Source organism: Oreochromis niloticus, linkage group LG17 (genome assembly GCF_001858045.2).
Source record: "Oreochromis niloticus isolate F11D_XX linkage group LG17, O_niloticus_UMD_NMBU, whole genome shotgun sequence".
NCBI classification, from domain to species: domain Eukaryota; kingdom Metazoa; phylum Chordata; class Actinopteri; order Cichliformes; family Cichlidae; genus Oreochromis; species Oreochromis niloticus.
In genome coordinates, this window is record NC_031981.2 from 7,686,763 (window position 1) to 7,714,712 (window position 27,950).

The 27,950-nt window shown below is 43.7% G+C and overlaps 1 protein-coding gene across 1 annotated transcript in view; it reads left to right on the forward strand.

The window, feature by feature from the left end:
* Positions 1 to 27,950, forward strand: part of foxp2 (forkhead box P2) — a 56,310-nt gene that overhangs the window by 7,460 nt on the left and 20,900 nt on the right. Inside the window, 6 exon segments of the mRNA NM_001311335.1 lie at positions 10,989 to 11,078; positions 19,942 to 20,079; positions 21,323 to 21,412; positions 23,363 to 23,543; positions 24,793 to 25,078; positions 26,780 to 26,884. Coding sequence (NP_001298264.1) covers positions 10,989 to 11,078; positions 19,942 to 20,079; positions 21,323 to 21,412; positions 23,363 to 23,543; positions 24,793 to 25,078; positions 26,780 to 26,884 — 890 coding nt within the window.

Sequence of the window (27,950 nt, forward strand, 5' to 3'; positions counted from 1 at the left end):
GTGCAGATTCCAGGTATCATCAGTTTTTTCTCTCTTTTTTGTTGTTGTTGCACTTGTTAACACTCCCTGCTGCTCCGATTACCTCCATCCCTGACCCATTTTTGAATATATAAATGGCTCTATCCTTCTCCCAAGTTGTTTGTAGTTGTAACACTACGCTCTACAAGGGGAGGGGGAGATGGTCTTTACACATTGCCTCCAAACACTGTATACATATGTAAGAGAGCCAGCCGGGCTCTCAGCCCTCTCCTCTTCACAGCTTTTCATACAAATGCAGTAAATAAGCTCAGGCCGTGGGGAATTTGAAAGCTCCAAACAGACAAACTGACATGTCACTTAGCGCTGGCTTTGGCTCTCTTCACTGCAGGCTTTAGAGCTGAAGCTGGTGGGTTTTAAAAGTGTATCAGCCAAGGTCAGGTCCTTACTTTTGCAGTCAAGGTGGAGTGCTATCTGTATCATTTACAACATAATAATAATAATGCCAGGCTTGCTGTATTTTTACATTAAGACAATTAGTGTAACAATTATAAATTCAGTCAGAAGAGGCTACTTAAAATGTATAATTTGGGGGGAAATACAGGGAATAAGATGTACAGAGGTTAATAATAGAAGTCACGCTGGGAATCCATTTCAGTAGAGATAGACAGGCCCACCTTTCTCCAGCCCATGTTCATGCTCAGACAGCCTGCCATTCCTCATCAAGAACTAACCACTGCTTATTTACCCACACTGGGGACTTAACTCACACGAATTGATCAGTGATAGCAGTGGAAAGCTGCTTGTTCCACCCTAATAAAAATGACGCCCATGAGCATATGCAGAACATGCTTTGTGGGCTAGGCGCAGCACTTCAAGCTTGAGTAGACACTAAGCTGATATTGGTTTCACGCTTGAGTCTGTAGTGCGAAATCTTCCAATGGAAAGCCAGAGATTTGATTGTTTCTGCATATGCATTTATCAGAAGTTTACATGATAAATATACATTAGCCTGGTGGCTTGGCCATGCGTGGTATTGTTTCTGCGATACTATTCTTCGTGCATTCCTTTTCACCTGTTTGGACTTCATCATCCAATTCAGCGTGAACCCGATAATCCTAATTTGCACAAAAACTTCAAATGGATTTGTAGGAGTTTTTCTTGCATCGTTAGTCCTCGCCAGAATTTCTGTCACAGCAAGGAAATACTTCTTTGTTGGCACAGGTTTTAAGTGTGTGAGGAGAAAATTCCTCAGAAAATAACTGGAACTTTCTTTTTTTTCTTTTTTTTTTTCACAGAGTATCGCATAATTTAGACTCAGAAGTTGAGGTCTCTACCATTTGTATAAAACAACCCCCATTCGCCCATTGGCTTAGCCCTTACTTAATTTTGTAACGTTTTTATCAAAGTCTTAAATTACGTCATTTATCTTTCATACAAATTTCAGCCATAGGTTTTATTTATTTAATACCCACTGTAATTGTTCTGTCCTTGTATGGAGTGCTATGAAGGGAATGATCATGCTTTTGGCACATTTATCAAAGCCCAGAGAGGGGGAAAAAAAAAAAGCAAAACGGAGGCCCTGTTCTCACATAGTCACCAGACTAAGAGTGCGACAGAGTGATAAATTTTCTTGTTAGGAGAAATTACATCCACTAACTTGAGCTACTTCAGCATGAAATTGAAAAAGAAGCATTTCTTGTGAATTTCCATTCTTGATTCAATGAAAGATGTAGATTAGCCTTTTGGAAAAAGGGTGGGCACAAGAATGAAACTAAAGAAGTATGATTCTGCTCACGCTTGCTTGTTCTTAGAAGCGTGATATAGGATGCTGGAAAAGTCTTTGTTTATGGAAGTAAAGCCCAGTCAGGCTGTTGGCAGATTAAAGAAAAAAAGTGTTTAACATCTCTTTCTTTCTTTCTTGTGTGAGTCTGTTTGTGTGGTATACATTTATGTACTCAAGCACAAACCTTATGCATTTTTTTACATTTTTTTTTATCAGTAAAGCTTTCCAAGCCTCTTTGTCTACCTCACCCCTGTCACAGTTTGTGCCCATGATAGCTCCCTCTCTCCATCTCTTTCTCAGTTTTCACACACACACACACACACTTTTCTCCAGACCCAGCTGAGTCTAGTAGCCTGTTCTAGTGAGGGTGGTGGGGGCTGGAGGGTGGATTACTGATTGATAGACGCTGGGTGTCTGAGTGGAAGGCAGATAACTATATCTTCTGCTGCTCACTTAAAGGTCAAACACACATTGCTGTAATTGGAATATTCACAAGGCAACCGCCGAGGTACAATGCAGATCGGAGGAAAGAAAGAGAGGGGAGAAGGAGCGCAGGACAAGATAGGTGTTACATAAGAAAAGAGATTGAGAGAAAGAACAGGGGGAGTGAAGGTGATCCATTGCCCTTCCACAGGCAGATGCAGTGGCTATTTATTGAGCTGATCTTTCGGGGAAGTGAGGCATTCACTGAAAGATACATTGCCCTCAATGGAGAGCAAGCCCGGATGAGGAGACAGGGGGCTAATGGCAAGACCAAGTAGTCACATAAACGTGTACAAATGGCTATTAAAAGTCTGTGCTCCTTTGCTTTAGTGGAAGGAAAATTGGATTGAATTCGGTTGGGCAAAAAAGAACACGTAAAAATCATTGCAACGGATTATCTAAGGCCACACACGCATAGTAATTTATATGCTGTTTTGTGATTGCTATCTATACGCAGAATAATTGCTTGAATTGCCTGGAAAATTTGCCGTATGTGTGGGTGAGGTGAGTTCATTTACTAAGGTCAGGGTGCTCTCTTTCGACGACGCCAGGAGAGAGCAACACTTAGACTCCACACTTAACCTGAGCTCTGCAGGATGAGACAGACAGACACTTATACTATTGACCTGCAACAGCAGAGCTCCCAAGACGGGGGTCTTATACAGATGCACTTAAGGCTTGACTTGCTTATGCACACTCACAAACAAATACTGAGGATTCTAAATGATTTCACCCCAATTTAAATGAGTTTTCCTAGGCATGAAGGGTGTAGGGCACTGCTACTCGGTAGCTTTCCTGTTTTCCCTAATGATTGTTTTGTGTGAGCTTTGACTTGGTATTTTTATCAGTGGTATAATGGGAGAGGAATGCACTTAAATGCAGTTTACCTACCAGGGATGCTCCAGCTGAGATGTGCTGGGGTTTACCTAACCTTTTATTTACTCTTATGCTCCTGGACTTTGTTTGTGCACACGCATCTTATGTACAGTGCACAGACTCACACATTTGTGTCAACATGCTGATCCTTTCTGGTGTCTGCATTTTGCAGGGTGCTGATTATTTACTAATCACCTCTGGTTGTTTATTTATTTATATAAAAGAATGTGCTTTTGCTTCCTTAATAGCTAGAGTAAGCAAAAGGCAAATACTTCTATTTTTAATATAATGTATATACAACATGTTCTGGATAATCAGCATACTACTTTTAAGAAACTGGGTCTAAGCAGTTGGGGTCTTTTTCCCATAGTTCCAGTTTTTTCACCCAGCTCAGCACCTTTTCCAAATGAACTATGGCTGGCCTGAATGCCACATTACATATCAGTTATTCATCCAGCTGCATGAACTCTACTTGCCGGGAACTGTGAACAGTAGACGAGCCATAATCACCTGAGAATGAAATCAGGCGCAAAAAGAGCTATTCCATGTAGAGACGGGTGACAAATTAAAGGAAAAAGCATCTTAAAGCCAGAACAGCTTCAAAGCAACTTGGCATAGATTCACCAAGCCTCTGGAACTCCATTCTTCCAAATGATATTCACCTCATTTGATGTTTTTGATGATGTTGGTGCTGAGATGTAATGAGCACAACGCCAATAGCATATGATTCATATTATTTTCATTCTTCTCAAACCTCTAAGTGATCCCTTGTATAGAGACATCGCCATCCTGGAAGAGACCAATTGAAATGTTTCTTCCCAAGATAAAAAAGGTCATTCAGAACAACTTTTTATTGATTTGCTGTGACCTCTAATTTGTTCCTGACCTTTATATGACAGTATATGAACATGGTGTTTTGCAATGTTAATGTGGTGGGAGAAACAGTGAATAAAAGCTATAGCTAATTCCAGGTTTTCTTTTGCAAAGAGAAGATTTGACCTCACACAAATTGTGTCATTCTCAAACACACACACACACACACCTCTGTCTTGCTCAACTCACACAAATACGTTCCCAGTTTCTCCTTTCTGTGTCTGTCTCTATTTTTCTTGCTCTTTGTGATAGTGTATTGTGGAGGTTTGCTGTTGTCAGGCTCTAAAGGACTTCCCGTGGAACAGCAGTAGATAAAGACCTTTGCTGAATGGTCCTGCTGTCATCTTATCTAAATGGAGTGGTACAGCACAGGTCACACTAAAGACAAGCCACCGGCTGAGAAACAGCACAAGGAAAGCAGGTACATTGTGCGGGTAAATTGTGTTTCGATGGTGATGAAGCATGGAAGAGGTGCGCTGAGACAATGGATAGAAGCAGTTATTATCTCTATATGATTTGGCGAAAGTAAGAAATTATAATGTTGAGGAGCAGCTATGCTTATTGTGAGGACTTTTATGGTTCAAGTAAAAAAAAAAGATCTATAGCCTGAAAGTAGAAAAGCTACTGCCGTCCCTTGCTAGAACAGATACACCATTGTATTTGCACAGAATATCTACAGTGACACCAGCAGGAGGTAGGATGTTAGCGACTGTTAGTGGTTGCAGTGAGCGACAGCAGGCTGTGCTCTCTTGTTATTGCTGGCACGGGCCTCAGAGTGTCTCAGCAGACACATCGGTGCATATGCACTCTTCAACTTTCAGACATAAACACGCACACTTTATCTGTGATGGGCAAAACAGACCCGCGTTTTGTCTTTGTTAGTGGAAAAATAAGCGTGAGGTTACACAATGGAGCTTTAGACACCCCCGCGCCCCTCCTACCGCTCGTGCTCGTCGCTCCAGTGCGAGCCTTCTTCCTGGGGTAGGAGCGAGCAAATTCATCTCGTCAATCCTCCCGGGACGGTGTAGCTATGCAGCTCTGTTTACTGTGGTAGAAAGTTAATATAAATTTTCATCAGTGGGAGAAGTTTACACATACGATTCTATTTGTCCTTCATTATTAGCACCTGAGTCTGGGGCTGGGTAGGCATAATTGTCTACAGACACAGGCCAAATAGATGCAAGGGAAAGGCAAATAAGCACACCCAAAAATAATTTGATGCTTGTGTGTTACAATCCTCTATCCTAAGAATTCTTAATCTAGAGAATCAATAAACAAGAGGTGAGAGAGGGTGAAGAAAGAAAAGATGAGAAGAAGAAATGAACAATGTGATATGAGCGGGCGGAGGGAGGCGAGAGAGAAAGGAGTTTGACTTGAATTCAAAGTGCAGCAAATAGGTGATAAGGAAATGAACAGTACAAGCAGTCAATAAAAGTTTTAGACATAAGTAACACAACAAACCGATCTCATTTCTATTTTCGGCTAAATACCGCTGTATGTAGACAGAGGAAGCTGAAGTCGCTGAAAATATTGAGATAGAGGTAGCAGAGTGGGACACAGAAGCCCATTGTTCTGCTGGATAGCTTTACCTCTGTCCTGAGGCCCAAGCAGATTCTCCATGGACCTCTCCCTCCCTTTCTCTCTCCCGGTCCCTTTTTCACTTCAGACTGTTGATTTATTGGCTCATACATTAAAATGCTCATTACTCCTACATACTTTCCAAATTCTTACTTTCTCCATTCTTCCCCTTTTCTCTACTCTTTCTTTCTAAGATTTCACCCATAGGTTTGTATAACTTTTTAAAAATGCAGCTTGCAGATGCAAACACCTGCATTAACTCTGCATGCTGCTATCTGCAGTCAAAAGAAGTCATCATTTTTTAGTTTCTACCCAAGCACTCGACCAGGCAGAGTTGACTAAAACCAGCTGTGTGTTTTGCTCTGTTTGGGCTTTTTGTGGAGGTGATAAGAGAACAGGCTCTGGAGCTATTGTTGACGCACCGAGGCACTGTCATCAATTCTGACCTTTTATGAAGAGAGTATTTCAACTCCTGTGACTGAGTTACTTAAGGCGAGTGGTATCAGCAGCATCTGTGTACTGTGATCTTACACACACCAGGCTTAAAATTGATAGCAAATCCATTAATGTGGTAGAGAAAGTTTCACAGTGTTCTCAGGCTTGCTTGTGGAATTATTGTTGCCTTGTTGCCTTTGCTTTGATTTATCGGCCATAGCTTCTGTGGTCAAAAGAACCTCTTTGTGTCTGTTCTGGACCCTCGTTGCCACTAAATGAACATGCAAGAAAAGACAGGTGGTGAGTAGCAGAGCAGAGCTGGCATCAGTGACAACGGACATGCTGAAATGAAAGGGAAGTGGATTGCAAAGCGGCTTGCAGATGTGGAACAACTGTATGCTGGAAACAGTATCAGCTGATCCATCAATTGATGTGGGGATAGCACTTGAATCAGCTGATGAGATCTTCAGCAGTCCCTGCATTACGATGAGCTTCCAGGACTGCAGCTGAGCTTGATTTTGTGGCCTGCCTGAATAAACTCACGCTCAGTTTAATTCAGCTTCAACTTCAAAAGGGTTTCTGTAATCTCAAAGCCATGCCTGTTCTTGCATGGAAACCCTGTGCTGTTCTCTGGTCGCACTTTGCTTGTTTTCACAAACTCCGGGCCCCACTTTTGCATTCAAACATTGTAAGGGACATCTTATCCTGTTTCCCTTCTCCTCTCATTTGTCTATCCTCTCCAGCCAGCCCCTCCAAATCCATATCCATCCATCCATCTGCCCTGAATACACTTATATAAGGAGATAGGGTGTAAATATTTTGGTATGGAGTGTCAGCGCATATCTTCCCCGCCAGCGGGCCAGCAGCCTCAGTCCAATCAGCCATGTTTGTTTGTTCAGCTTAAACTGTTTGTGCCTTGTTTTCCATGGCATGTGACTCCCTCTAGCTTGATAAAGAGTCATACTTTTTCTTTTTCTGCACACACACCCCCTTCCCACACCCACCCCCACCCCACCTCGCTCTTGTGTATGTGTTCCCTGAAAGCAGATAGATAAGCCTGCTGGTGCAGTACTGTGTGTGCGTATGCATCAAGAGTGTATGTGTGAGAGTTGTCAAAGCTGTCAGCGTGACTGGAGTTGTTCTGGCCGACAGTCGAGTGTTGAACAGCAGCCCTTTTACTCCCTACAACACACACACACATACACACACATGCATACGCACATAACATCTGTTCCGCACACCACAGAAAGGCTGTGTTATTATGATGCAATCCTGTTTCTTACTGATCAACAACTATTTACAGCTACTGTCTGGAACATGCAAACATCCTGTCAAGGCCTGGGCGCTGTAAATAAGTACCTGTTGAGGCTAGCTTATTTCATCCCTGTGTCATCATTCCAATATTGGCTATATCCCCCTAATAACAACAACTCCCTATGTGACTGGAGCCAGGAAGCGATCTACACTGTCCAAACACAATGTCACAGCCCTTCAAATATATCCAATTCCAATGTCATGGCTGCGTATCGTGCAGTCTCCAGGTGGATTTGAAAAAGTGGCATTCTTAGTGGATGCCTTTTTTTTTTGTTCCCACTCCCCACCCTTCTCCCACCATCACATGCAATAAGCAATCTAGAGATTCGTAATGGTTTGGCCCAGTATTACAAGGCCTCCTAATGTATTTCATGCTTGTTTAAGATCTTTGCATGCTCCTTACAAAGGTGTGCTATGATGGCTGTAGCTTATTACCCAGTTCTGTATAGAACTGTAGTTCTGTATAGAGCTTGGAGACTGGGGGCGGGGGGGTAGTTGTAGGTGAGGGGTGAATGGATGGCGTTTTTTATTTTCAGTTTTCTCTCTCTCGCCTTCCTTCTGTCAGCCCCTTCTCACTCTCTCCTTTTCTTCCTCGCCGGTGATCTCTGCATGCCTATTAATGTAGAAGAGGAATGCCTGTGTAAACATTCTTGTTTCTCTGTTCATTTCGCATAATAGTTGCCTGTATCGCCTTTCTCCTGACCTCACTATCTGAAACCAATTACAGCAGATCCATTTGGGCTGAATCTTATTTTCATAAGGATCCCCGTGTCGCGGTCTCGGTTGCTCTGTGTTATTTTCCCTCCTCCTTATTTTTTTTCCAACCTCAGTGATGGATATCAACATCAAATATGCCTCTGAGTGCCTTGTTATTTATATAGCAGGCCCCGGCTCTCTCTCTCCCTCTCTCTCTCTCTGTCTGGCTAGCGCTCTCATTCTGAAGAATGTGTCACATTGTGCTGTTTATACAATGTGTGCATTAATAGACTGGGGATGTCATTTTTTTGTGCATAGCAACCCAGGTTAAATAGACGGTGCGTCTGTACTCGTCTGTGTTTTTGTCCGCTCCAGCAGCTCTTCAGCAAACTTTTGATGACTTTCCTTGGCATTTGGTGCTTTTTTGTGCTTTGAGATGGGCTTCAGCTTTACCATCTCTGTGGAGTGGGAAGTGGGTGGCACAAATTGGTGCTTTTTACTGTAATGGCAGAATACTCAGAGCCAGCCAAAGTGAGGGGACGGGACTTTTATTCCTCCCTTGCCTTCCACACCATCACAGGCTCTCTGAAAAATAGCTAACGCCACTTCCACGGAAGAGGTGACAGACAGTTTGAGACATGACAAACCACTCTGGAAAAGTTTGGCCGGTGTTGATAAGGTCTGTGTTATGTTTGGAGAGGGACTCTTTATGCAGTCTGAGCAGACTTCTTTTCTAATAAGCCTGGTGTAGTTGATCTCTCCGCTTCACCCCCATGCGTCACCTCTCACGCCTGCACCTCCCTCGGTATTTACTCGGCGTGGATATTGGAAGCGCAGTTAAAAACATCTCTTTCTTTGTACTCGTGACCGTGTGAAATATATTGAGTGGCTCTCTTGACTTTGGGTATAACACAGCGAGTCATTATTGATTCGCACACGGATAAACATTTCCCCCTGACAGATACCTTGAGCTGCACTCATCAAGCAGCCTTCCCTCTAACTACTGTGTGCAGGACTCAATAAGCCTGATAATTACTTTGATTCACCAATCATGGCGAGATTAATTAGGCCCTGTGTTTTTAATTAGCAATGTGATTGGCTGCATTCAGAGAATTTGTGTTGTCTTTCAGGAAAAAGAGAGTCAAGCAGTGTTTGATTTCCCATCCAGTTTGTCAACAAAACTTTACGTGGCTGTCTGTGCCTGCTTGCTGCAGGTGTTATTGTGTATTTTAGTGTTTGTTCCTAAGAAAGGCCAAGGCTCAGTTTACAGATGTCACATGCACACATGCACACACACACACATGCACACACACAAAGCAATGGCAACTAGGCTCATCTTACCAAGGAGACAGATCAATGCAGTTAGGACCCAGTGCCAGTGTAATGTGTTTGTTTACTTCAGTCCAGAAAGCCTGGCTCCTCCTGAGCAGCCAGACAGAACCCCCACACCACCACCACCACCACCTCCACCTTTACAATCACCCCCCCTTCCTCCAGTTCTGTCTTTTCATAATTGATCGAGGGGGTTGTCTGCATTCCCAAAGGGGTTAAGATGGGGCAACTTTTTTTTTTCCTCTCTCTCTCCTGCCTTCTCCTCCTGTTTGCTCAGGATCTCAATGTACTAGTTCAAACATTGTTCCCACCAGCTGGCAGAGCTGCGCCATATGCACGCCCTGTCAAGGCAGCTGTTGTCATGGATACTGGCAAGCGCTGGAAAATAAAATGAGCATCCCTGATTCCTGAGGAAGTGTCACTCTCCATCTGAGTTTTACCCCCCCACCCCCCATTTCTTGCTTCTCCTCCTCCTCGTCCCCTTCTTTTTTCATCAAAAAAGCCAAACACCTGTGAAGTTGTTGTGTTGTGTGCATGTGCCCCCCCCTCGTCCCCCCCCCCCGTTCCCCTCTCCACTCCCACTTGATGCTCATGGGCCTGAACAATACAAGGTACACGCTTGTGTGGAGCAGCAGCAGTAGTAGCAGCAGCTGTGCACAATGTTCTTTTCTGCCAGGCTCTTTCATCCATCTGCTCTTGAAGAATTTGAGTGAAGCTGCTAGCCCAGCTGCCGCCGTTACCTGTGAAGCTGGTGCTTGCTCGTCGCACGCATTCAGCGCACACAAGCAGGCGGGCGGGTGAGAGGGGGTGTCTGTAATCCCATCAAACCCTAGAGAAATAAATTACGCCATATCCCAGCAGCTTCTCTGATTCCTATCATATCGATGTGTGGCAAACACATCAAAGGGTGTTGATGACAAATTTCGCAATTTACAAATAGGATTTTTCTAATTTTTCATGTCATGTGTAAACAGCTGCAAACTAATTTCATCAGGCAGGGAAAGGCCTCTCGTCCTCTACCGATCTATTCATCTTTCTATCTATCACCCATCCGCTGCGCATAAGCACCCTTAATGCATAGTGTAAAACCTGGGCTGCTAGTTAATTCACTCTAAATGTAATCTGATGTTGATTTTGTCAACTTTAATTACAGCTCCCAGGGACACTTCACATGGTGCTGCCTCTACTTCAAATTGATATTATGAATATGCAAATGTGGCAGTAATTTGCAGAGAGAAGTGGGTATTTCAGTTGAGCACACACTAGACAGGTCAATTCTACTCTGCCTTTTTTTTTTTCTCCTGCCCACCGCCTCACCCTCTTCCCCACCCTCTTCTTCAGGGGTGCTTTGGACAAACTGTATTTATCCTTGCTCACAGCTCTGTGAATTGTTACTAAAACATATCATAGTGTTAACCACGTCACAATGAAAGAGGTGATATTTGACAGGCCTTTCGCTCAGAGATGACTGTTTTCATCCGCGAAAATTTGAATTATCTCTGCTGTCAGCTTTAGGAAATCTAATAGTTTATTTTCCTCTGTACCTTTCTTTCTCTCCCCCTCTCTCTCTCTCTCTCTCTCTCCCTATTTCTTTCTCTTTTTTAACACCGTCTTTTGTCTTGTGTTTTTTTCTTCCCAGGCTCTACAAGCAGCGAGGCAATTACTCTTGCAGCAGCCAGGCAGTGGCCTGAAATCTCCAAAGAGTCAGGACAAGCAGCGTCCACTGCAGGTAAAGCAGCTCCCTGTCTAATCTCTTAAGTCCATCCATAATACATGCTCCCCCGAAAAGAAGATTTCCTCTGTTGCACAAAGTGTGTTTGATTTGCCAACGCAATCCTTGGGCCTGTCATTGGAATCTTAAAGTCTGGACAAGCCGGTCCCCGGGAAGCTGAAGCGTCACATAGACGCGAGAGAAACACAACAGAGGCGGATCTCAAGGAGCATTGTTTCTTCTGTAGGCCATTTGCCTGTTTTCGAGTATGTGATGCATGAAACTGTACAAATACACCACAAGTATATCCCAAGGTTATATGGTACAATGACAAATTGGCTTTTCTACACTGGATCCATAACGCTGTTGACACAAGAAAATTCAGAGGCTAGTTATTATTTGAAAGCCACGTCAGCCTGGATAGTGGGTTACACAGACAGCTAATTTTAACTTCCTCTCATTTCCACTTTTCAACGCTAATTTACCTTATTGATTTGTAGAGCTGTCTATATCTGTTGTCAGTGATTTTGAAAAAGGTCACTCTTGTACACAGATGCGCACACACACAAACACACACACACGCAGTTTCACGCTGACGCCACACTCACACATGTATACATTAACAGTCCCTTCAGTCCTCCGTCTTCCTACTGTTAACACTTTTCTCGCACCAGCAACTTGTTTCATTCAGTCAACTAGACAGTTCCTGCTTGAAATTATGTAAGGCCCCTTGACATCTGCTCTGTGTTTTTATTAGAGGATTTTTTTTTAAAATTTAATTTATTTTTAGCCGTTTGAAATTGAAGTGTGGGAGTTTATGCCCTCCACTCGGCTAATAAGTACTATCAAGGAGCAATGGTTTACCTCATTAGGAGCTCTGTGCATTTCATTAATAACAGGGAAATTGGCGTTAACCTCACCCGTTGATATTTTCACAGAGTCTAACAATGGCGACACCTTCAATTGGAGTCACACCCCTGTGTGCCTAATTACATACTGGCTGAGAGATAAGGTTGGCAAGGACTAAGTCTTCCCTTCCTTGAAATAATTTGACTGGGGCTCATCAAGAGCATTAATATTATCAGTATATTCTCTTGCAGTGGCATGTTTATTTATTCTACTGTATATTTCTATATTTAGCTGTGGCAAAGGGGGTTCATCAAGAATAAGCTTATTGTTGGATTTCTCTGTTTGAGTAACTGTATGCCAAACTGAGTAGATTGAAACAAATGGGAATCTGATCTACAAATGCCTGCACAGTCACCAAGTACAGTACATGGCATGAAGAACAATATTGAACGAGAGCTGTGTGGGTGCATCGTAACCGTCAGCCCACGTCCAAGCCCCTGCCTCTAATAACACCAGCAGATGGTAAATATTGAATATTTACATTTGCTTACTCCATTCTTGACTCGTCGACGATATGAATCAATATGAATCAGAGGGCCCTGCCGATCGGCCTGTCCTCGGCTCCCAGCTAATCCATTTGTTGATCCAGCTTTTATTAACATCCTCACCTCTTTGTTCCAAAAAGTTTCCATTCAGCAGACTGTCACAGGAGAGGCGCTGCTGCCAGCTCACCCAGCGATGCACAAACAGGGCTCAGTGCATTCTGGCCCCAGATTGTTTTCTCTTTTTTTTCTTTTTTCCAGCGGTGGATGTGCTTTTGCTTGAATCCACTCATTTCAAATGACATTTTAACTGTATTACTCCTTTGTGCAAATATCAGTATAAAGCGGTAGAAACTCTTCCTTGATTAAAATGCTTTTTTTTGTTTTGTTTTGCTTTTTTTATTGTCTCTCGTCTCATGCCACATTTTTTTGTGTTCTTGTCTTGAGGGAGTTTACTCAATAAAGCTGCATTATTTACCTGGATTATGAGGCCGCAATGGGTGCTGCAGCGCAATATTTTATTAGCTTCACTGCTAGATAAGAGTCGCTGGCAATCAAGCTACATGTTTTCCACTAGAGGAATCACGCGGATTGATCCCCTTGTATGATTAGCGCAGCAGAAAGTGGGAAAAGGATTAATATTACCATGACATCCTGCTTATGGCAGAGATACTGATAAATCCTCTGCTTCTTGTTCTCCATCTTTGGTATTTAAGAGCAAGAAATGATCCATAGATCACGGCATGTAAATTATTTAGTACACAAGCATCTAAGTGCCTCGGCTTGCAGTTTTAATTACTCGTATTAGCGGCTAAAGGCTCTCGCCTGACTAATTCTATCCGCTTCCTTGTCGCTGCTTCTCAGAAGTTGATGATGCGGAGGCAAGCAGCTCTAGCGTTCACATGCACACAAATTCACATGTACGGATGAAAAAATAAATAATAATAATAATAATAAAACAGCCCCAAAAACACACACACACAAAAACACACTCACACAAGCTGCTTTTCCACATTTGCGTAATGTGACAGGTCTATTATTACACAGTAAGCCCACGGGAGCACTCAATAAACACCTATTTCTTCCTGTAAATCCCCCTGCCTCTGCTTACACGGCTCTCCTAAGGCACACAACACCCTCTCGTCTCTGCTCCTGTCTCCCCTCGCTCTCCTCTTCTCTATGCCAATACCAGCCCCCCCTCTCTGAAAGGCATTTATACACTGACATTTGGAATACAAATAAAGAAACGCGGACAAGGAGAGGCGGAGAGGATTACAGAGGCCTATGAATCTGACAGTTGTTTCGCTCGCACCATGCATCTACACACAGCCTGCACAAACACAAGCACAGCGACAGTTGCTTAAAGTTTTACATTGCCCGAAGTGACTTTGTTCAGAACGTGTTTGTTAGCGGCCCTATTGATCGTTATCGATAAGAAACAGAGCAGAGCTCTGTTAGTGTAACACCTGCTGGGTGCAGGTTTTGGCTCACCATCCACGAGACATCTCAAATAAACTACCTACTTGTCACTCCTATCATGATTGCTTCAGGAGCCACATGTAAAATAGCCGGAATGACCCCCAACCCTAGCACTGTGACTGTGATGGATGGTATCCAACCGCCCCGACCCCACCTCCTGCTACTTAACGTCCAGTTCTAAATCATGCAGAATCTGAGAGTTCGCCCTGAGCAAGTGTTGCAACTGCTGCTGTGTCACCTTTCATGCCATCGAGCTGTGAATACTTTTTTCTACAAGACTAATAACCTCAGCTCCGTCTGTGCAAAGCTCAGCTCCAGCTATGAATGAAAATATTTAAGGTTTTATGGTTGGTTTATGGATCGGCAGAGATGTTGGTTTAGCCGTGTTTTCTGTAAATTTGCAGCTTCCTGCCCAGGCCAGTCACACCGGCTGCGGGCACTGGGCCATCCTAGGAAGTGTCACACTTTTTAAAGGTCAGGTCCACACATTTCACCACTGAACCAATATCATCTCAATAGCAGCACTCATCTGCTTATTGGCTTTCATCCGGAACACACGCACACACACACAGATGCAGGGAAAAGGGCTGTGACGCCAGGCTTAAGCATAAGTTAGCCAACTCCAGTCTGCGTGGCTAAAGGATGCTAGTTCACATTTACATTTATGAATATATCTTTCCTCTGCATCCCCTCTGGTTGGATCTGAAAATAGAGAAAAATTATCACAGAGAAGAAGGGGAAAAAAGAGTGTTGGGAGGGTGGGGGGATTATGTTATTCATGAGAAAAACTTCTGTTGACTCTGAGAGAGAAAGAGGGGGGAAAAAACGTCAGCACATTTTAAGTCAAACACCCTTGGTTACTGCTTTTGTAACCAGAAAACAAGATTCCCCCCCCACCCTCATCTCCCTCCTTCCCTACTTCTTTTTTTTCCTCCCCCTGCATTTACAACACCTACAGGACAAGATTGCTAAATTGCGAGGACAGAGCAGGTTCATCATTGTGATGCAAAAGAAGTTGAAATGCTACCCCAAGGCGAGGTAGCTGAGTTTGGGGGATCAAGAGAAAGTGAGAGGGAGGGATAAAAAAAAAAAAAGTAGCTCAGACCTTTGATGTAGCAGCAACAAATTTACCTTGTGACAGAAGATACATGGGTGCAATAAACGAGTTATACCAGCCCTTACACATGCAATCAGATGATTCTGGCCAGGGTGTTAATTGGATCCTAACCGGCAGATCTGATACGCCCGGGCCTTGGTGGTGAGGGGGAAAGCCTTTCCAAGTGATGAACTATAATTCACTGAGCTGCTTGAAGCACTTGTAATTTACTGTGTGTCACTGATGAAGAGGCTGATCCAGTGGAGGCCATATTACCTGCAACATCAGAGGAAAGTAACCCCCCACCCCCGACACACACACACACACACACGCACCCCACATCCACCTGCTCTCACTTGTGCTCTCTCACTTTCTTTCTATTTCAGTTCTCTCCTCTCTCTGCACTTTCTTTTATAATTCCCTCCCGCTCGCTCTTTCTGTCGCTCCCATTTACTCTTGAACTGTGTGCACCTGCAGGGAGGCATCAGTCGGGAGTGAATTGTGCCAGTTTAATGATAAAGGTGTGACAATTTGTACTGATAGTGACACAAACAATGTGCACAATGTCGCACAGCTACACTACATTCAAGACGCTTAATCAGTGACTTTCTTTCGTGTAGAGATAAATCAATATGGAAATTGTGCTAAGCCCGTTCCAATCTCCTTGGGCTTTTTTATTAGAGGCTTTTACATGATGGGTCTTTATGTTATGATAAATTGCACTTCCCATGCACTGCTGCCAAACTGCTATGGAAATTGATTTAGGAAAACATTCTGTAATCTACTTAGCTTCAGTCCTGACAATCTACAGTATTGATCTCCCTAAGCTGAACACACGTCATGCATTTGAGCGTAATCACTCTTATGTATGCGTGTGTTATTTTGCATAGGAAACACAATCAGGCCTCTTGCAAACTTCTCAGTCAGGTGCAAGCCACACCAGCTCGCCCTGTCGCCTTGGTGGTCCTCTGGTGGAGAGTCCTAGCTATCAATAATCGCCCAGCCACATTTGGCAGTAATTGGCTAGTAAATGAACAGTGTCAACTGAAATGGAGTTGAGAGGTCAGAAGTCCACAAACTACGGTGGAGGTCTGCTCGGCGTTTTGGCCCGTGCCCCCCTGGGATGCTTAGGAGATTGAGATGAAATAAGGAAATGTAGGGAGGCTACATGTAGAGAGGTTTGTCTCTTTTCTCTCTAGATTTCTTAATCTTTTTTTTTTTCTTTTTCATGTGTAAAATGAATCTTGTGGCTTAATTAGCAGTGACTCTCCTGCCAAGGATCCACAATAATTACCGACTAGGACCCTTCCATTTCTCATTGCCTTTATCTCAGCCATGTCTGAAGCTCCACACAGTTCCCCGTTCAGTACTACAGCAACTTATGTCGTTGATAACAGCCACATGTTCCAACCCCCTCAGTGTTTCTGACTGCCATTTATTCACTGCCCCCCTCCCCCAACCCCCCTGCTTGCTTATTAGTGCTAAGTATGATGGAATAAAATCAAATAATAGGAATTCCCCTCTGCTAGACTAATTGTTCGAGCTAGAACTCTGATACATTTTATCTCCGCTTTAGCTCATTTGAGTTCGTTCGTAAAAAACGTATCTCACGGATAAAGTGCCGCACAGTGGGTGTAATGTCTGGAATTGTCCGTTGGTCAGGATAGACAACTGTGCGAGCCATCTCAGGAAGAGATACCTGAGCTCTCTGTGGATGAGCTTGACCTTTCACAGAGTGTTGGAGGGGCTGGATATAGGGTGCAGGTGTGACAAGTGTGGTGTAATGATCTGCTTGTTCTGGTGAGGGCCCCAGCAACGTTTTCTCATCATCAGCCAATTTAAATGGCTTTTGTTTTGCTCTCTACCCTCTCCACCTTCATGTCAGTGTAGCTCCACATGCTTATTAAAACGAGGGGTGGAAATAAATAGCAGCTCAAATGTTTCAAAATATGCAGTTTTTAACTACTTTTTTTTTTACAAATGTCTATAAAGCTGGTGTTACATTCAAATGCCATTTTTAAAACTCATTAGCTTGCTGCTCTCCATCCAAATTTGCACTATTAAAACCAGGAGGCTAACCTTTTCTGTTTTTAAGGTCCCCAGTGGCGACATCAGCTGCAGCTAATTTCAGACAATTTAATAAATACCATTAATAATTTTTCTCTTTTCCTTTTTTTTTTTGGTGCTGCAGTACTGGAAATGTATCCTTTTGGATTACAGAGAAACAGAGGCACAGACCAATTGGATATCACGGCTCCGCTTCTACGAAAGAGAGTCTATTCACGGTGCATGGATGTTTACGCCACTGCCAGCGTCTTCTAAATGCTCATTAATTTTATCCCTTCGTGGCAAAATCATTTCAAGGAGAGGCAATTCAGCCTCCTGTTCCTTTCAATTCACCGCTCATGTCAATCAAGCCCTCCTGCAGTATCCTGCAGAATGGAGGTGTTATATTCCTGCAATTATCATGTCATATACTCGAAAATGTAAATGAACGTGTGTGTAAAATTAAATTTATGGGTTGTCAGTGAAGAATAAGAACCAGGAGAGCAATTACTTATCTGCTTTCATCTTGGAGCCTCTGATACGTCAAGCAGAAAAGCATGCAGTTAAATGCTGGAATTAGCATTGTGCCGCACTTCACAATAGACGTGGGCCAGTGCCTTTTCTCCCCTTTCTTTCTTCCTTCTGCCTTTTCTCTCTTTTTGGTTCCCCTTCCTTTATTTTATTTTATTTTTTTTGTTTGAAGCAGTGAAATGAAGATGATTATCACCCATTATGTCTCTAAAAAGTTAATGAAAGTGCAAAGAGAGCTTCCTCATCTCATAACTTGGTTGCTTTCTGTTTTTATTGATTTTTTCTGTTTTGTTTAGTTGTATTCATTGCTGCTAAAATCCCTGACTCTGAATGGTTATATTTTATCAGTTCTAAGCCAAAAAACTGTTAGAAATAACATGCAGAAAATATATGCATCTGCATACATTGTGCTAAAAGATGCAATCCTGCGCCTCCATCTTTTATTTCCCCCCTTTTTTTGTGAACTTAAACATCTCTGAGCCAGCACCCAATTAATAGTCTTAATGAGTGCATCTCTCGTGTTGTTTCTCAGCTGCACGCATCCCATTGTCATGGCATCTAACACTAAAACAGGAGTGACTGCGGGGGTAATTACTTACCTTGCAAATGTACCTTTAAGGGTTAATAACATTGAAGGTGTAAGGACAGCATTTGCATAATTACACGTGGACTGTTTAATTTGCAACTTTTTGACGGCTTTTGTTCCGCACCTCGTGCATTGTGAGTGCAATTTCTCTTGTACTCTTGCATCGAGGAGTCCAGAGAAGAAAAGAGAAGTACCACAACAACATCCTCCTCCTCCTCCTCCTCCATCTCTTCCACCTTAGATGGAGTCCCTTCTCTCTAAGACCCTAATGAACAATGGAGGCAGGATTTGTTTGAATATGAATATGAATGTGCAGCGGGGCCGGCTGGAAGTTGACCTTCAGCTGTGATTTTCAGTTCATCAGGATTAGTCAAGGCGGGCGATCAGGAGCCACTAATGCATAATGACTTCTAAAATGAAAAATGTGTAGTGACCATGCAAATGTCTCGGCTAATCAAAGAGGGGGGAAAACCTGGGGTGGGGGATAGGCGTTGAGGAGAGGAGAGCTAAACAAGGACGTGTCAAGGCCTGACAGAGAGAGAACGGGAGAGAGAGGAAGAGGGAGGGAGGAGAGACGCACATGGAAAGTAATCAAGCCAGCTTGATTAGCTGGCGATGAGGACAGGGACGTCTTATTGGCCCCTTGACACTCCATATAGGCTAGCTACTGTCATGGCACCTCTATGCTAAGCAGTGTCGCAGTTCAGTAAAAGTGTTACTACATGTTGATATTTTAATTATGTTAAGGTCTAAAATGCCTGCCTGTTTACCATTCAGCTCCAGGATGCTGCAATTCTTGTTCAAGAAACAACAAACTAATTTGTATCGGCAAATGTTGGAAATGTGCCACTTTAGTCTTCTTATTCAGGAAAAAAGCATTGAGCTGTTGTGTTACTGAACCGAACTGAACACTAAATCATTCACTCATGTTGGCTTCTTTTTTCCATAACTGAGGAGTAAACAAACACACACACACACACACAAAATCCCCACAAAAGTCATTCAATATTTAAGCAGCTACAAGGAGCAGAAATTCCACAATATCACTGCAAGCCTACTCTCCCCTGTTAGAACGTGTGCACGCAATCAAAGCCTGAAGAGAAACGTATCATCGTTCTACTGATCTGCTGCCTCAGAAGTGGCCTCAGAAGAATGTGGCATAAGCAGCGTACGCATCTTGGTTTAGTTTTGGAGATGTTCTTCTACTGCAGCGAGTATTACCTAAAAAGGGCATGCATTTTTCAAAATTACATAGCCTACTACTCCGGCAGCCTTCATGAGAACTTAAGAGTTGCTTTCACACCGTTCCAACATATTAAAAAAGAGTACTTCAGGTACAACCCAAACTCCCATGACATCATGCTGATTGTTCCTGCCATGCGTCCACTTCATCAGCGTAGTTTCAATCAACTTTAGAGTTGTGCATTTTTTCACACTGTTTCATAATAGCGGTGCTGATAAAGTGGGGGAGTTCAAGGGTCCTGCTAATTAAGGTCTATGTCTATTTAAATCCTTTACTTTTCCCAGCGGGGTAAAAGAAGGAAAATAAGATGAGCAACACAAAGGCACGGCACCCATCTGTCCTTCAGCATCTCCTCTAGGCTGCAAAGCGTCACGGCCATGAGAGGCCTGCTCTTCCTACCTCTCCAACCACCAATTACCACACTTCCAGCAGATCCATGCCACTATGCCTGAAAACCTATTCAGCTCTTCGTTTCTTTGTTTTTCCCCACCATCATCGTCCATGTATAGGTTCCAGTGTCAGTGGCCATGATGAGTCCCCAGGTGATGACGCCGCAGCAGATGCAGCAGATCCTCCAGCAGCAGGTGCTTTCCCCCCAGCAGCTCCAGGCCCTGCTCCAGCAGCAGCAGGCTGTAATGCTGCAGCAGGTACACACACTCCCACCTTCATGCACCGTATGAACATTGTGACACTCATGCTGTGACATACCCCATCATCACCTAGGCTGGTTTGCCGTTTACCGCCACATCCATACAGTTACACATTTAAATCCACATAAAAATGTATCCTAATCTTTGCTTATCTTCATTTTAGTCTGGTGTTTCTACAGGCATACACAAAAATGCACACACAACCCCTCCACATAAGTGTGCCCAGCCACCAGTTACTCACGCCAACTCACCACAGCCCCGTGTCCTTGACACGCTTACCAAGGGGAATCGGAAATTGACGTACTCCTGCATGTCACCTCTAATTAACCGTCTCTAGTGTGTCGCTGGTTCAATTCCCTGACAAGCATCCATCAGGGACTGTGAGAGTAGGGCATAGTTGGGCTGTGCAGCAGAAGCTGAACGATAAGTGATGGATGATGTAATATTTGGAATCAACTTGAGAAAGTGCACTCGGCAGAGTTGAAATGCATTTCTCATTCATAGATTTGATTAAGGAAAAGACAATAGTTTAATTAAAAATGTCAGTCATTCTGAGTCTTCTTCTTCATTAAGAGCGCCTCAGCTCGATGTGGTCACATGCTTTCACGCTCTACTGTGCAAGTACAGGGATTTGTCTTAAAATGTGACTCAACATTTTTAGTTTCACATAAGATTTGAAATCTGCCATACACATCTGTCACAAAATCAACATCTGCTACCTTCTGTTGTTGATTTACGTATTTAAAAATATTTCTCAATTGATTCTTGCATATATTTGCATAGAACTGGATCATGCATTGCAGTGGCCTGGCCTGCTTTGGCTTCTCTTTTTAGGCCAAACAGCCACATGGAAAAAAAAAAATGATATGAAAGTTTAAATAGCGGTCTGACTATGTGTGTTAATAGAATCAGTTTAAAGTACAGAGCTTGATCCTAAGAGAGTTTATTTTGTTTATTTCAACCACTCCAAAGGAAGCCAGTACCTTCTGGCAGCTAAATACATAGTTAATATGATGGATTGTTATCCCTGCAGCACTGTGGGACTATTAACATTCCATAGGAAATAAATTGTGAAAGACTGCAAAGATCTGAGTCTGACACTGAAAAGATATCATAGATCAGCCTCACCAAGTTTGTGTAACAGAAAATTTCAGGGTTTTTTTAAACTTTGCTTTGACAAATATATAAACTCATTTTGAACTTCTGCTTTTCTTGTATTTGCTTGTGTGTTTATGTACAGCAACACCTGCAGGAGTTTTATAAGAAACAACAGGAACAGCTTCATCTGCAGCTTCTGCAGCAGCAACACCCTGGCAAGCAGGCTAAAGAGGTAGGTGCACACCCGGGGACATAACATAGTAATGTGGCCTCATGGGGAAATGATGGTGAATGTGTGCATGTAAATTCTCTATAGATAGTAATAAGCAACATTAAAAATAGACAGATTTGTTGTTCTAGAAAGAAAGTAATTAAACGGGCTAACCTGGAGGGTATAATACTATAAAAACCCCACAGCATACACATGCAGTGCTGGCTATTCTCCTCTGATTCCTGCTAGCATTATACAGTATGGAGATCCAGTTAAAGACAGTTCCATGTCTTGTCTGTATGCACACATGCTCACACAAGTCAAAGGGTGCTGCAGCCACCTCGTTAATGAAGTGTTTCTGTGGGCACACAAACACATGCAGCACCTCTGAAGTTGCGATGTGCATCGCTCATAAATCACAATGACAGGCAGCCGGTCGACAGACATGCCTCTGTCTTGTTCTCTTTGGATATCATGGAGCAGTAGACGAGCATGACAGACTCAGCCGCATTTGCGTAACAGCGTCGGTCCAGGTCTAGAGCCACGGCCAGGCAATTCTGTGGGAGCGGCTAAATTGATTCAAAAATGGGTATCACATAAACATACGCGTTCTGTCTTTCTTTTTCATCTCCCTCTCTCTCTCCTCAAGCAGCCCATTATGCTGCCCTTACAGGAAGTCACAACTGACCTCCCGGCGGCTTTGTTTCTGTTTGGATTTGTGAATAGAGTTTTTCAGGAGGCTCGCCATCAAATATGGAATAGAAATTGCTCCCTTATTTCTCTTGAGGCAGAGGAGAGGTTTGTGGGGGGGGCAAACCGCCTCCCTCCACCACTCCATTATGCAGCCTGTTTTCCAGTGAGCGCATCACAGGTTTTACCCCCCAAACCCACCCAACCCCTCTCCCTTTCTCAGTCCCTCAGTCTCCATACTTTTCTAGGTACACCATCACTAGCATACAGAAACGTGACAACAAAAACTGGCCTCTGTGGTTAAAACATTACATATGCACAGCTAACTGGAAATACAGAAAAGTATACCCCATTAAGCCTCAGTGAATGTGCACTTGCAGCCAATCATTACCTGAGATTTTTGCTTCCTAATAGGTGTTTGCAGTATGGCTGTGTTTCAGAGCTCGGAGCCAACTGCTTTTGTCTCTCTCTAAAATCACTCCCTTTCTCAGCTGTTTTGCAGCAGTGGCTGAGTTTGATGTTTTTCATTTTGTTGTTGTTTTTGTTGTTTTTGTTTTTGTCTTTGTTTTTTTCTTCTTTTTTTGCACAAAGCTTACGCAATTGCCTGTCTGGCCCAGCGATAAACAACTCTGTGAGCCAACAAGGAGGGCTGAGAGGGAGTGGAAGGGGGGGTGTAGTGCAGTGGATGTGTGTGGATGTGTGTGTGTTTGTGTTTGTGCGTGTTTGTGTCTATGCATTCACATGCAGCTTTAAATCTCTCTCTGCTAGTTCCCTCTGGTCACATAAGCTGTAACAGACCATCAGTGAAGGCGAGACAATTAACTATCAGGGGTGGTGGTGGGGGGGATTATACCAGAGGCTTAGTATCATACACAATCACAAGCCACATACACTGACAGGCTTGAGAGCTGGTATATCAGCATAGCTTTGTTTGTGTGTGTGTGTGTGTTTGTGTGTGTGCTCAAAGACATGAACATACACAAAGACAGGAGAAGAAGGTGGTACAGCCCAAAAAAAGCAGGAGGAAAGACTAAGTGAGCACAGACAGAGAGGGAGAGAGCGTGTAGAGAGGCAGAAGAAGAAGCAGAGAGGTGTAGCTAAGGTCACAGCAGAGGCGACTGAGTGCACACTCTTCACGCACAAACAGCGCTCCGTCTCCTCTGTCCTCTCCCGCTCACTCAGTTGTTAATTCGTCTGTAATTTTCCCTCCTCTCCTCTCCTCTTCGCTCCTCTCTTGCTCCTCTCCTCTTCCTCCTCCTCTCCCTCTCTCTCTCTCTATAGCAACAGCAGCAGCAGCAGCAGCTGGCCGCCCAGCAGCTCGTCTTCCAGCAGCAGCTCCTGCAGATGCAGCAGCTCCAACAGCAGCAGCACCTGCTCAACATGCAGCGGCAGGGCCTGCTCACGCTGCCTGGTCCCGCTCCAGGCCAAGCCGCCCTGCCCGGACAGACCCTACCCCCACCAGGTAAGAGGAGGAGCAGGGGAACAGAGGAGGAGTGGTGGGAAGAAAAGGGAGCAGGGAGGTAGTTGCGTTGATATTAAGCACGTGACTCGCAGCAGTAGTCACATACTTCCTGTATTTTTGTCTACTGGTGCTTTTCACAGTCTGGCTCTGTTTTATTGTTCCTTCCGGCTGTCTAGTGTCTCCAAGCCCATCTGTCCTACTACTCATCTGTCTTTTTGTCCTGTCTGTCTTTTTCTAATTGGTATGCCGCTGTGTCTCTCATACGTTATCTTTAAGTATGTCTGTCTGTCTGCTTTCCCTTCATTGGTATGCTCTTCTACCGTTCACTTTGTCCTTAACTCTCCTCATGATTGTTTTTAGTCTTCCCCTCTTCCTTTCTCTTCCACTCTTTTCTCATCTGATTATAGCTTTCTCTGTCTTCCTCTGTTCCTCTCTCAGCTGTGCTCTGCCTCTGTTTGTTGTTTTTCCATCTCTGTTTCTATTCCCTCACTCCCCAACTCCCCCTCCTTCTTTCAGAGGTTGTTGTTGTTGTTTTTGTTTACTGCCTTTACTGAGAACCAAGGAGAGGCAAAAGAGAAGAATAAAAAGACAAGTGAGAGAGAGGAGAAGAGAGCAGGCTCCATTTTTGTTTTTCCCCCTACGAGCCAAGTAAACACCTATGTTTGTTGTTTACCACCAAAATGGCGCAGACGAAGACAACAGGCAGGAAGATGTTAAGAGGAAATAAAAGGAAACTGCTTAATTCTGTGCCAAGCTGAAAAGAAGCAGTTGACAAAGCTTGTTGTTTTTAGGTGGAACGTGCTCATATTCAGTATAATTAGTCTTTTTTTTATGTAGTTTTACTCATTGAAAGCACACGAGTCGTTGTGCGTCAGAGCTACACAAGTGATTCATCACCAGCTTAAAACCGGTATTTGACTGTGCAGAGAAGACTGCACGTGGCTTCAATAAACAGGAAACTGTGATTTCATATTCGAGTTTGCCCTTGCTGAGAGCAGGGCCTTCAGTCATGCAGCTGTATGGAATTTCTCTGGCTGTTGAATAATCCATACAGAGCTAAGCTTTTGTCCTGTAAACACAGAGTGCAATGCATCATAAACTGAAAACCACAATGTGCAAGTGAGAGCTAATAAAACAGCTTGGATTCTTTTTTTGTATTAAGTATTGAGTTGAGCAACTTTATTAATTCAATATACTTTCTCTGTTCCCCTATCTGTTTCTCTCTCTATCTTCTTCTTGATGTCTCTAGCTGGATTGAGTCCCGCAGAGCTCCAGCAGTTGTGGAAGGACGTTACCGGAGGCGGCGGTCACGGAATGGAGGACAACGGCATCAAACACAGCAGCGGCACTGGCGCCGGCGTGGGTGGCGGCGGCGGTTTAGACCTCTCCACTAACAACTCTTCTTCAACTACCTCCTCCTCCAATCCCGCCAAAGCATCGCCGCCCATCTCTCACCATTCCATCGCCAACGGACAGTCTCCCGCCCTCAACCACAGGAGAGAGAGGGAAAGGGAAAGAGAACGAGAGCGAGAGAGGTAAACCAACTAAAATGCCATCCGCCACCTTTTTGATGCATCACAGAGGAAGAAGCAAGGGAAGATGAAAAGTTTACAGCACCCGTACTCTTCACACGAGCTTGTTTGTTGCCGTGCCACGATTGAACACATCAAAACAAGGCACTCAACAACAAGCCATCGTTACTTCAGGGAAAGCTGGGCGTTTTGTTTATTTATTCAAAAGTTTATTAGTGTCTTAAGGAAAAAAAATAAGAGCCTTGTTCTCCCGGGGGACCATGCGTTCAATTGAACACACTTAGCTTGCACACACATATCAAAAGCGGGGAGACGACGCCATGCAGCCAGGCGCACTTACAACAAGCGTCTCTGGCAGAGAAGACAAGGTAACCCCCTTGTACATTAAGTATTTAGTGCTTTCTTTCTTTTTTCTCTTTTGAAAATTACCTTCCATGCTTGCTTGTCATGTAAACAGAATACGTGATGCCTTGAGTGGCGTTTCCAGGATGTTTATCCTTGTGATGGCGTCTTTTATAAATGCACCCAGCACCGAAACACTGACTGTTCACATATCTGCCTATCTGGCCCATGCATTATTCAAAGGCTTTTCTTGGGCGATATTATAATAAGGACTTAGGTTGTAGCGGTGTGTGTGTGTGTGTGTGTGTGTGTCTGTGTAGATGCTTGGTACAGACTCACACTGGAGGTGGAAGTGCTGTGTAATTGGTTTAAAGTAGATGCTATCTCTCCAGTACCACTAAAAGGAGGCTTGAAAAAGATATCTTTAGAAGGAAGACAGAGGGAAAGAGAGAGGAAGGGAATGGATGAGAAGAGAAGGAAGAAAGGAAGGAAAAAAGACTTTATCTGCTTGTGTCCCGAGGGGTGTGTGGTGTCTCATAATGATCGAACAAGGAGTATTGTCAGGAGCACTGCTTACTAACATGCCATGGATCGATGAGGGGAAAGCCCCTCTGTAAAACGCAGCGTGAGCTCTGCCTGCACTAAGACACACAGGCATGAATGCATGTAGCCATCGACCACACACATGCATGCACATGTGTAACCTATATGCAGACAAACACACGCTGAGACACAGACTGTACACAACACGCTCTCATTCACATTTTCACACACAGACAGACACACACACACACAGACACACTAGCGCCTGGCCTAAAAGGTTAAACTGTCATCTTTAATAGGATGTGCTGTCTAGGAAGGGTCGTAACTTATTTGGGTGCCATTTGAAAAACGCCAGAACACCCCTGCTCCCCTTGTCCTCAAAGAACATAAGTTACACAGAGTATTAATCTCCTGATGAAAATTATATGGCTGTCTGGATTTTTAATGTTTACTTGAAAGCCTCCACCCCTCCTCCCCATAATGGCTTTACAAGATGGGATGGTGACTACGGTGGAGACAAAACTAGATTTCCATTGGGGATGGTAGTTCAGCCTATTTCTCACACATTAGTCTTTGCCATCTTAATATAGTTATGATTATTTAAACTGATGGCTGTTAGCCATCAACATCCCAGTTTTCCCAAATTTCCTTTTTATAAAGCTGCTGTTATTGCATTTATCCCTTGCTTTCTCTCTGTCTGATTTAGCCCTGGTTATTCATCACATGAATTGCTGAATTAGTGCTCTGACCTCTTTCAGCGTGTCTTTAATCTGCTATTTCCCGTTTCTTGTTTGCTCATTTTTTGGGGCCCGCCTCTAGTTCACTACACGAAGAAAGTGGAGGGACTCACCCCCTGTATGGTCATGGTGTGTGCAAGTGGCCCGGCTGTGAGAACATCTGTGAAGACTTTGGACAGTTTTTGAAGTAAGGACATGCTCTAATACAAACACGTAATAATGGAAATAACATATATCATATATATACTAATATACTGAGTGTAGCAGTAGTTCAGGCAAGCTGAAAAGTCAGTTTTCGCTGCCATCCTCCCTGATCAGTTGATCCTAGCGCCAGCCCAAATCATCTGATTCCACACATCTCAGATAGGGTGTGCTGTTTAAGCATTTTTAGCCTGTATACAGTTGCTGTCCCTCTGCAAGTTGCTTTGCAACCCACTTTCGTCCCTCGAGGTAGTGCTGTTTCTTGTTCCTGCCTCCTGCTTTCCATGTGTGTGTGAGGAAGGGTAGCTCCCAGAACAGAGCCATAATGACACATAAAAATGACTGAAGATGGAAATAACAATCTCTGAAAGCGATCCCCTTCAGTACAGTGCTTGGTCTTTCTGTGGGGGCCTAACAAAGAAAACATCACTGCTTTTCACAGAGCCCATTTTGACCTTATAGACAGCTAGTTGACAGGGTTTTGCTCTAGCAGTGCAGGATTCAAACCAACTCTGGTCCATAACAAATTTTCCTTCCTGGCGTGGAGGGGCCTGATAGGTTTGTGAAAAAGCGTCAAAAGCTAATGGCAACTCGCACGGCCGCACACTTACCTCCACAACAAAGGCCCCCATTCACTGTTGTCATGGTGCAGGCGCCAGAGCGAATGGACTCTTCATGCTCCATCAACAATTTAGTTAATTAGCTCATTTGTAATTGGCCGGCTTTGTTGCCAGGATGTTAGTGGGGGGACATCAAAGGAAGAAGGTGTTTGCAGCACTGCCGATTACAGGTTATCACATTGCCACTCACTGAGAGTCTCCCTCTGCCTCTCTCTCACTCACTCTTTCCCCGGCTCCCTGCTCTCACACAGAGAAGAAAAGAAAGGGGAAAGCTTTAATTTGAATATTCTAATTAGATTTGTAATTAACTGTGAAATAACGATCTGGTGAGTGTTTTTCATGGGCTGTAAATGTCCATGTGAATTCGCACAAACTCTTGAAATCAGGACATTGTTCTGGCTTATTTTCCAAATTATGCATTTTTCTACTGTA